Genomic DNA, 11,498 nt, shown 5'->3' with positions numbered 1-11,498 from the left:
TTCATTTGCTATTTTGATGCTGGATTATACTGCAGATGATTGATTGGTGTTCATCGAATATCTTGATACCGGATCATACTGCATTTTTAGTTGTGTTTTGAGCATCAAGAATGGTACAAGCTCAATCAATTAGGAAATCTGCCACAATTATGATTTGGTCCAGTGTAACGAGATTATGGTGTTTGATTTATACGAACCAATATATATACGTGTGATCGTTTCTTAGATGACCAATTACTCTTCCGTTGAAGGTGTCTTTTATTACATTTGTTAGATGAGCAATTACTCCTCTGTGGAAGGTGTTTTGTATTGCAAGCCCCATTCTAAATAGCTGGTGTTTTGTATTGCAAGCCCCATTCTAAATAGTTGGTATTTTGCATTGCAAGCCCCATTCTAAATAGCTATTCAAGGAGTCTTGCAACTCCAATAAGAACATTCAATCACACATGCCTTATTTGTTTCTTGCTTGATTCATCAAATTTATCTCAGACAGGTTGCATATTAAGCTTGATAGTTGAGTTAGTTGAGAAGTTAACTCCGTCCAGAACCGGCCAACTCAAAAACAAGAAAAATGATTCAATTATTTGAGATCTTTTGCACGACTGGGCGTCTTATTCTCCTCTTGATTTTAGCTGCATTAGAACTCAGAATTTGGAGCACGGGCCATGGTACATCTAGTATATCCCTATGTGGCTTTTGCTGTGCCAACCAAACCAGGGCAACTTTTCAATAGCATAAAACCATTAGTTAAAGGGACATATTTGTAACGAAAGACAGCGGTGAGGGCTCCTATAATCCAATATGTTGATGGAGGACATATTAGATAAACCGGTTGATAAATATTAGGAGTACAATCAACTCTTAAAGCTGAAATCCAATATTTTTGAAGGATATTAACTTACATTCAGCTTTTAGAGGCCATACAACTACAAGATACGAGGATTCGAAGCCATATTAATTAGCACAGGAGAAGATAGAAAAATGCTCTTGAAAGTTTATGGAATATTCAACGACAATTCCATGATTTTCACTTTGCTAATTCTGTTTGTGTGTTCGGCAACACCGGTATTACTCTTTACAGTTTTATTTAGAATAGACAATTAAAACTTGTACTCGGAATTCATGAAACTGAATTTTCAAACTTGCTAATTGCTATATAAGCCAAGCAAAAAAGAAAAAAAATAAGATAACAAATCAAACCAAAACATTAGTGTTGTTTCATTCTAAAACGATAGCCTCGTTCTTTGCTTGAAAAGAAAAAACAAAGAAAAAATATCATACGCAATATTATTAGAAGTGAAATGTCACGACGACAAATTAAATCTATGTAACAAATTTTGGTTATCATGTTTAATACTAAGAAAATCAAATCATGCAATAGTTAACGGTCAAAGCAAATTCCTTGATCATAACTAACATATTTATTTTGTATATGGGAGAGTCTTTTTTTTTTTTTTTTCTCAAAGCTTTCATCAATGGTTATCAGGCCACTACTTTTAAATTATTCAGCTAGTTCATCACAAGGATATAAGGGAGAGTCTGATAACGTAACACATTGCGCTCTCATTATCGGCACTAGGTAAAAAGTTCATGGGGCGCCCTATTTTGGTCGTCTCATTTAACTGAGGGCAATTTGCACGATTGCCCTTCACAGGAACTGGTCTTTAATTTTGTCTCTCGATTCGCTGGTCTTTAATTTTTGACCTTCGCTTAAAAAAGTGGTCGAAAATATCAGGAGATTCTGGGTTTGAAATCCAACAGAGTCAAAAATAATAATAATTTCGCAAGGCATAGGTTTCTATGAACCTATGCCTATTCAGGTAAAGTTACATAAAACCTATGCCGGAGACGACAAACTTTGCCTTGTAAAGCAAACTTTTAGTTATGCCTTAAAAGACTGGCAGCATAACTAAAAGTCTGCCGGAGACGGCAGACTTTTTGCAGAAGTCTAGCCTTGCGATTTTTTTTTTTTGACTGAACGGAGGTTCAAACCCAAAACCTTGAGGTATTTTCGGCCACCTTTCTAAGCGAAAGACAAAAATTAAAGACTGGTAATTTGAGGGAAAAAAATTAAAGACCACCCCCAAAAAGAAGGGCAATCCGCGCAAAAAAAAATTGTTTAACGGATACCTTGCCTTGCGTTTTATTTTGCACAAATATCCAGTATTAGATCATTTTAGATGAAATTCTCTTCTTCTTCTTCTTTGTACATGATTATATTTTTGAATTTATAGCAATTGGAATATAATGCTTTGTAGATTTGGGTGTTGAAATGTTTAAATTTAAAGAGCCTTTTTTTGCAAAAAAAAAAAGTGAAAATAAAATATCAGATACACATGACTGAAAGTTTTAACAATTTTTACATGTAGTTCAGTCATACATACGCGCAAACTTTAGCACACACAATTGAAATTTTAGTCAATTTTTACACGCACTTCAGTTAAAAATATCTGAAGTTAGCTTTGACAAGTCGGTTAAAACTTCAATCAAAATATCCGAAATTTGGCCTTGACAAGTCCACAAACTCCGTATTAATTTGTTTTTTCGACAAGTTATTAAGCATATTAATGACCTCCTTTATTTTGACGTTTTTACTAATAATAAAATCTGGCCCCGTTAGTTATAAATCCCATTAAAATTCGGGGTTCAATTCAAATTTCCCGCTCATAAGACGTGCTGCAACATGTCACACTAAAAGGGTTGACTTAGCCCTAATTTTCCTAACTTGTAAGAACAATCAAAGTGGAAGATTAAAGTCTTTGAGCGTTTTATTTGACAATTCAAACGCTGGATTTTTACCTATAATTACCTAAATTAATAGCCGCCTAAGCGTAGTTAATTGATTGATTAATAGTATAAACTTGTAGGATTTCCAAAATAAGATTGAGTTTTTGATAGCTTTGCAAATTGAAACTCTTTGGCCGGATTAACCACTTCAGGTATATTTACAGAACAATTAGAAGTTTCTGCATAATTTTTAAGGCATTTTTTCCTAACAGATTTATGGATCAATTGAAACTTAATACAGTCCAAGTAATCTAATTTCCTCTAATTGATTCAGTTTTTACTCATTTGTGTTAGTAATTGTAAATGAATCATTTTCATGGTTTTGGGTTTTAGGGTTAACCATACTGTAAATAGAGTTTTAGCGTTTCTGTTGTGAATAATTGTAAGTCTCATTGAGTCAACTCTTTGCAGCTTTTCCTTTTGTGATTCGGAAATTTCTTCGAGGGGATCGTGATATAATGGGGACACCTACGCGCAGGTTTTTAATTTTTATGTGAGAGAATATTTACAGCTTGTTTGGATGGTTGTTACCTATTGTATTGTATTTTATGTTTGTTTTGATTGTTACTTAAATTTTATTGTATTGTGTAACGATCAATTTGGTATGATTGCGTCGTCTTTTTTTACCTCCCAATTTTGATTTCGCTTATTATTTAATGATCCTATTTATCCTTTAACCTACCTTGTTAATAATAACTCTATCCCATATCCTACTTTTCTTTATAATATTGCTTCAGATTGCTCATATGTGGCATTATGTAACGAAGGAAGACGATACAATCTATTCAAACATTGTATTCGTCAAAATAATACAATACAATATGATATGATACATTATGAAATCATATGTAACAATGATCCAAACAAGCTGTTAGAGTCAATGATGGTTTCAAGCTTTTAACTTAAGACTTTCTGTGACAGAATAAACACCAGAAGAGGAAATGAAATCATGAGACTTCTTGTGACAACCATTGCCGGAGTTGTGCTGGGTATTTTCTTAGGCATATCGTTTCCTACACTTTCATTGACCAAGGCAAGCGAGTTTTTGGATTTTGAATTTGATACGACGATATATAAAAGTTTAATTTGGGGTGTATTCAAGATGTAAAATCAGTGTGTTCTGAATTCTAACTGTTTTTGAGGAGTAAATGCCACTAAGTGAGCAGTGGATACTGTTGTCTTGTTCATATTCATACATAAGCATATATGCAAAAGACAAACTCACTGCTTGCTAAAAAACTAAGTGCTCCCCTTATTTAATGCCTCATTTTTCTCTTAAGTGTCCCTTGCATAAGAGCTGATAAGATAATATGCTTGTGTATTTCAATATTGCAGCTGAACTTACCTTCTAATCTTTTTGGATTAATTGATCTCACTTACATTGAGGAGAAGTATTCAGGCCTCTCAACCCAAGATCTATTAAATGTCTTGTCTTCCATGAGGAGCCACAAAGGCCATTCGCACAGGCATTCTGACACAGAGGTATAAATTTGTCGCTTTAAGGCTCCAAGCAGCTTCTCTTGAGACTTTGGTGCAACAAAGTTTCTTATTCTCATTTTATTATTATTATTATTACAATAATTATATTGAGGGCCAATTTCGTTATATAAAGATAAGATTGCACTGTCTCTTGGAACTTTTTACCCCCTTTCAAGACTTATGCTATTTGCACAAATCTTGCAGATTTGGGTTCCATCAAACCCTCGAGGTGCTGAGAGGCTACCACCAGATTTCGTTGCATCTGAGTCTGATCTTTATCCTCGAAGGTTGTGGGGCCTACCCCGTGAGGTCCGTATTTTTCAGCCTTGATGCCTATCTAAAGTAGTAAGTTGATTTTTTTTAAAAAAAATTGGCTGCTTCATGCAAATTGTGAGGTTTAGAATGCAAAGAAATGATCCATGTGTTAACACATTATAAGAAAAGCTTCTTTCCATAAATAACGACATGCTCAGTTCACGTAACTAACATATCTTGAAGTTGATTTCAGCGAAATTGGTTGAGTTCTAGTAGTTTATAAATCAAAGAAATTGGACGGGGGGAGTTCATATAAAACTAATAATTGTTTGTGATACACCCTTTTAACACTATTGCCCTACTAACAATCTTTAAATTAGTTTGCTTCAAAATTTTTATATGGATAGGAAACCAAGAATGCCTGAGAGGAAATAATGTACTTGCTGAAGTGGGCTATTGACATGCTTGCCTCCTCCTGGTTTTGTAGGGCTTTGAATAAACATCATGTCATAGCTGTCAATATAGTTTTAGACATTGAACTTTATATAATCCACTGTGATGACTGAGGAGAATCGTTGAATAGCCAGCTCAAACATGTTTTAGAATGCTATTATAAGTTAAAGCTCTCAATGATGCTTCTCTCTCACTTGCTCTCGTTTCCTTCCTTTTTTGGGACAGAGAAACATAATGACTACACATTGTATCACTCTATCTTAATCTGTTTCATCAATTGATCTGCAGGACTTGATTACCAAACCTAGGTATCTTGTTTGCTTTACCGTTGGCTACGAGCAGAAAAATAACATCGATGCAGCAGTGAAAAAGGTTAGGCTTAACCCTTCTCTAGCTCTATTCCATTCTACTCACACCTTTGAGCCCTGGATTTATCCTTTCAGGGGATCATTTATTTGTTAATAAGGGACTAGATAAGGCCTAGTCTAAGGTTTGTTTGCAACTTATTTTAACATATAGCTTTTGCCTTCAACTCTAATCATGTTTTAGTTTGCCAAATGCGTTGTTAAAGTCAATTTTGAGATCCAAAAGTGATTCTAATACTTATAATTCTCCATTGGAACCAAAAATAACAAGTTGTGGAAGGTGTAAAATTGCCAGAAACATTGATCTTTTGACAAAAGGAAATGTGAAAATTTTCCATTTTCTAATATTTGTTTTTGGGTTAATTGTTTGATTATTTTCCACTCAATTTTAAATTCAGTACATTGAATAAAATGAACAAATATTTGATTTTTAATGCTAAACAAAAACATTAATTATTTCAATTGATAGAAAATTTGTTTTCGTGATTATAGATACAAGTCACTAACAAAACCTTTAGTGTTTCTTTATCTTCACCAAAAAGATGCCATATCATGTTTTTTATCCTTATGGAATTTATGTTGCTTGGCTTGTGTACACTTAAATTGCTCGTGATTATTGATATCTTCAATAGCCGTAACTGCTAATTATGTTGGTGCTTCCCTTAGATTATATCCTGTATGTGCCACCAATTAAGACACACTTCCTGCAATAGTCCCATCATACACCTCAGAGGGATCATACTTTCCTGTAATTTTCTCCACAGACCAAGCATACCTTCATCTTTTGTGGCTGTGCATGCTTACAATTGCATTTTTATCAGTTTTCAGAGAATTTTACCTTTATGTTGTTTCACTATGATGGTCGAACAAGTGAATGGGATGACCTTGAGTGGTCAAAGCGGGCTATCCATGTTAGTACACGAAAGCAAACTAAATGGTAACTGTTTTTGCGGGCTATCTTTTTGTTCCTCAGTGTTTCAGTACATTTTGATGGATTTGTAAGAGAAAAGTTTATTCATTGTTTTGACAGGTGGTATGCAAAACGCTTTCTGCATCCAGACATTGTAGCACCCTATGACTATATATTCATCTGGGATGAAGACTTGGGTCTTGAGAATTTTGATGCAGAGGAGTAAGAATGATTTTCACAGATTCTTGTGAATCACATATGTTGAACTTTATGAACTCTAATGTTTTATTACAACTTCAGATATATCAAATTGGTGAGGCAACATGGGTTGGATATTTCACAGCCTGGTGTAGAATCAAACAGTGAATTGTCATGGAGGATGACAAAAAGACGAAATGACACTGAAGTGCACAAGTAGGGACACTTGCATTACTGTCTGTAACTGCAGACTAAAGCATACCATGCACACATAGCACGTGATCTCATATACAATCTGTTGTTGTGCTTGCAGGGAAACAGAGGAAAGACCTGGCTGGTGCACTGATCCGCACTTGCCACCCTGTGCAGCGTATGCTAATGCATGATATTTTGTCTACGAACTACCTTTCTCACTTCATGGCTGGTATCAGTAGTTTTACTTTTTATTTAATCCGCAATCAGATTTGTTGAGATCATGGCACCTGTTTTCTCTAGAGAGGCATGGCGGTGTGTTTGGTATATGATCCAGGTATAGAATATGTTTCATCCTTTTTTGCCATTTATTGGCCCCTACTACAATCTGGAAAAACAACCCTGCAAAACTGAGAAATACAGAGTAAAATCACAATGAATATTGCGCATAAGAAGGCGGGGTTGGAGGATCAGTAACCATTTCATGAATGCAAATATGAGTTCTTACATGTTATTGCAGAATGACTTGGTCCATGGATGGGGTCTCGATTTAGCTCTTAGGAAATGTGTGGAAGTAAGTAATCCACCTTATCCAGTGCAGTTAAATTCTCCTATGTTCTTATTCAACTGGCCTTATCTTAATAATGCTTTTGGATGAACAGCCAGCCCATGAAAAGATAGGAGTTGTAGATTCTCAGTGGATTGTGCATCAAACTGTCCCTTCACTCGGGAGTCAGGTATATCCCCATCTCAGCCTTGGTTTACGCCATACTAGGTTAAAACTAGGCAGTAATGGCTATCTTCTTTCAACAGGGACAAGCAGAGAAAGGCAAAGCACCATGGGAAGGGGTATGTTGCTATATCTGATTCTCCACGAGATTGAAATTTGACCAAGAAAGACGGATGATTAAAGAAACATGATAAGCAATAATCAACATATAATCACATTTTGATTTTGTATATGAACTTTTAGACCGAGTTCAAATCTTTTTTGTTCATGAACGAAATTATGCTTGTCCTTTTCAATGTATCACACAATATTAATTGTTCTATATCAACTTGAAACTGTACTTCCTGATGATGCATTATTTGGAGTAAACTTCTCCATGAATTCTCTATCTACTGCATTAGCTGACAAAAGTGTTTTCTTGATCTTTTTACAAAGAATATGCTGATTAATGATTGTATTGTCTAAATCCAACGTTCATTTTGGCTTAGGTAAGAGAAAGGTGCAACAAAGAGTGGACACTGTTCAAGGAGCGTATGGCTGCTGCAGAGAAAGATTATTACAAGGCAAAGGGAATTGATCCCCTTAATTCTACATCTCATTAGGTAAAATGTCATCTGATTAGGATGTCAGATTTTTCTTTATGGATTTTAGTTATACACATCAGTTAGATTTTTCACACCATCAATAGTAGCTAGTTACTAACTAATGCTTATCACATAGTTTTACTAGTAAATATTTTTTACTGTCAATGGAAATAACTTAAACTTGTTTATTAGGGTGCAATTATCTAGTGTTGGTTGACTATCTTACAGGAGAAAGAGTTTAAGCATTCTAATTTATTTTTTTTTTTGTTAAAAAGTAATATTTTCATTTTATTTTGTTAGCAGCTAATCAATTGGTAATATTTGATGTTGTAAAACAAGCTTAGGACATTGTTTTGCTTGCTTCATCTGTTGCTCTCCATTTGTTTCTTCGTTGTAGATTTTCTGGCATTGTTGCCGTCCTAGTTTGGACAATTTGTGTCAACGTTGCACAATTTCTTACATCATAAAGAAATTATGAAAGAGATAGCACTAAATTTTATTATTCTTGTAGTTTCAGTCCGTTGACTTCTTGCAGCAAATACTATGTTATCCACAAGGACGGCATTCATCCCAACTTCATCTAATTCCATGCAGAAATTTTACTAATGGAGATGCTATGTGGCTTCCTTAAAAAGTGCAAGCTTCAGGGGACACTCTCATACTACAACAGAATAGTTATAAACAGTGACCACAATTATTCTAAGTAATCAAAATCCAAGGAATATTATTATACTAAATTAGTAATCATGATAGTAAACGAGTCAATTATATCGTCTTCCTTTGATGGAATACATAACGAGTCAATTTGACCTTGGTGTGATAAAAGATTTAAATTGAATGGTTGTCACTCTTGATGTTTAGTCGATAATGCTTGGTATTGTCAAGCGGTAAAAGCTCTAATATACTATATATCGTGGTTAAATTATAAATTGAGGTGAGAATATTTGTTAATTAACTACGGCTTTAAAAATTAGCAGCACACCTTTATCTCAAAATATGCTATGGGGTTATCTAAACATTGTTTAATTCATCTGTATATTAAACATTGTTTAATATACTATGGGGTCATTTAAACATTGTTTAATTCATCTGTATAATTGAGTGAGCATGAGCTGTTGAAAATACATAATCATGCAACGACTTGGTAACAGTCTAAAAATAGTGAATGAAATAACAAGGTAACAAACATATAGTAAGTTAAATCTGTAAGTTTTGGCGAATTAACCAAGTCTTAGTTAGCAAATTGGCTCTGAGTTATATCAAAACAAGCCATCACTTTATTTAGTAGTGGATTATGATATTCAAATCTGTCCAAAAAAGAGGCTGATTTGGGATTTCAAATCATGATTTCAAAATTTTTAAATGTAAAATTTGATCCATAAGTTTATATTTTGTAAAAAAAAAAAAAAAAACATAAGTTGGTAGATATTTTTAACAATTACTCCCACCAACCATTTACCAACCTCATTAACTTTTACTAACATTTATTTATGTTGGAAGATTATATTAAAAGCAATAATCAACATTACTATTCAAATTTTGTTTATGGACTTTTAGTTTGATCAATTGATATTTTATTTTTCATGAGCAGCGTATTATTTTGTTATTCACAATTTGTCACACAATTTTTTTTGTTAAAAAAAATACAACTTAAGAAACTGTACTTCCTAAATGCATTATTTTATCTCATAATTTCAAATCATCCTATCTACTGCATTACGCTGACAAAAGTGAATTCTTGAGTTAAACGTAGTAGTAATTAATACTTTCTTTGATTCCCTAATTTTGGGGTTTTAGCTATCTTTATATTATTCTTCTGTGGTCCATGCAACAAGGTGTGGTTTTAACAATTTCAAATGTAGTTAATTAGAAAAATTATGCATGATTCTAGTCTCATTAGGGTCCCTTGCCAACTTTTGCTTTTGGCCTTTACGAAGCTTTCCAACATCTGTTATTCAACCTAAAAGCCAACAGGGAAAAGCAAAATCCCATGTTATCTAAGTTGTAAATAGAGTTTTTTTTTTGTCACATCATCAATGAAAAACTCACTTCTAAATAAACTTAACAATTATTTACCCCCTAAACAACAATAATTATTTACCCCCAGTTAATTGGTTGACCTTAGCTGCCTTGAGTGTATTACACTCGCGCCACGTCAGTTTTAATCATTGCCGTGTCATTCTAATTACTCTTCATTTTTTATTTTTCTTTTGTTATTTTTTTCATTTATTTTGTTCTCCTCATTCTCATACACCGTTGCCCCCGCCACCAACACCGCCGCCGCCCCACCTTCTTCCGCCCTCCACCCCCACCTTCGTTGTGATTTTCTTCATTATTGTTGAACACCACCACCATTTGTATAACGTTGCATAATTTCTTACATCATAAAGAAATTATGAAAGGTGTCAAACAAGAAATTTTATTATACACACAATTTCATTAGGACTTCTTGCAAGTACATTAATACTATGTTATCCACAAAGACGGCATTCATCGCGTCATCTACATTTGTTCTTTAGGAAGCATGAACTAATGGAGAGCTAATCTAATAAATAATTAACTTTCAAATAGAAGGAGCCCAAACAATAAGCTTCAAGGATACTCTCTCATACTACATTTTCATAGTTTCTTTTGTTATTTCAGTGACCACAAAATATTCTAAGTAATCAAAATCCAAGGAATATTATTTTCCTAATACTAATAACATGCATAAAAAAATAAACATGATAGTTAAACACAACTAAAACGAACCCAAGTCAATTAAACATAACTAAATGATGGAAGTTATATAACGAAAAGACCTTGGTGTGATAAAAATATTAAAAAGTTGAATGATATGTCACTCTTGATGTTTATGTCGATAATGCTTTATTGTCAAACGGTAAAAGTTCCAATATACTATATATCGTGGTTAAATTATAAATTAACAACAATTAACATGTTAATTAACTACGAGACAAAAATTAATAAGCATTTATCTCAAAATATGCTTTCATTTAAACATTGTTAATTCATCTGTATATTAAACATTGTTTAAAATACTATGCGAAAACACATTTAAACATTGTATTAAGTTCATCTGTAATACTATTAATACTTTCTTTGAGAAATACATATATCATTTTTTTTGGTAACAGTTAAACAATAGTGAATGAAATAACAAGGTAACAAACATTAGTAAGTTAAATCTGTAAGTTTTGGATCGATAACCAAGTCTTAGTTAGGTAATTGGCTCTGAGTTATTTCTAAACAAGTATGCCATCACTTTATTTAGTAGGCGTTATAATGTTCCAACTCACATGCTTAAAATCTCTTTACAAATTTTAACATAATTTGCCACTTGCAATGCAACCCATAATTCCAACTAATCGCGTTCGAATAACAATAACAATTGTCATTGTTATTTCACAAATAAAATAGTAAATTTGATCCCTCATATTTTGTAAAAAAAAAAAAAAAAAAAAAAATTGTACTCATAAGTTGGTAGATTTTTTAAATATGTAATAAGAAATTAAAGTAATTAGAGCTTAATAACAAAATTTAAC

General features: G+C 33.2%; 1 protein-coding gene across 5 annotated transcripts; it reads left to right on the top strand.

Moving 5' to 3' along the window:
* Nucleotides 1-837: 837 nt before the first annotated feature.
* On the top strand, nt 838-8,725 carry LOC132047258 (uncharacterized). 5 transcript variants are annotated; one of them, XM_059438251.1, is made up of 16 exons: nt 838-1,065; nt 3,199-3,265; nt 3,709-3,820; nt 4,123-4,269; nt 4,471-4,575; nt 5,263-5,346; nt 6,161-6,276; nt 6,370-6,471; nt 6,550-6,663; nt 6,761-6,817; nt 6,910-6,976; nt 7,160-7,213; nt 7,302-7,376; nt 7,453-7,488; nt 7,858-7,971; nt 8,465-8,725. In XM_059438251.1, the coding sequence occupies exons 2-15, from the start codon at nt 3,246-3,248 to the stop codon at nt 7,969-7,971; spliced, it is 1,203 nt and encodes a 400-aa protein (XP_059294234.1). In that variant the 5' UTR covers nt 838-1,065; nt 3,199-3,245; the 3' UTR covers nt 8,465-8,725. The 5 variants fall into 5 exon arrangements, with proteins under 5 accessions (XP_059294234.1, XP_059294238.1, XP_059294237.1 ...); XM_059438254.1 differs by lacking the exon at nt 838-1,065 and adding an exon at nt 2,632-2,939 and having other exon boundaries at nt 8,548-8,725; XM_059438253.1 differs by lacking the exon at nt 838-1,065 and adding an exon at nt 2,632-2,939 and having other exon boundaries at nt 8,471-8,725.
* The last annotated feature ends 2,773 nt before the right edge of the window (nt 8,726-11,498 follow it).

The sequence above is a fragment of the Lycium ferocissimum genome, chromosome 2 (genome assembly GCF_029784015.1).
Source record: "Lycium ferocissimum isolate CSIRO_LF1 chromosome 2, AGI_CSIRO_Lferr_CH_V1, whole genome shotgun sequence".
Classification (NCBI taxonomy): Eukaryota; Viridiplantae; Streptophyta; class Magnoliopsida; order Solanales; family Solanaceae; genus Lycium; species Lycium ferocissimum.
Note: the sequence above shows the minus strand (reverse complement) of the source record. Positions and strands in the feature narration are given on the sequence as shown.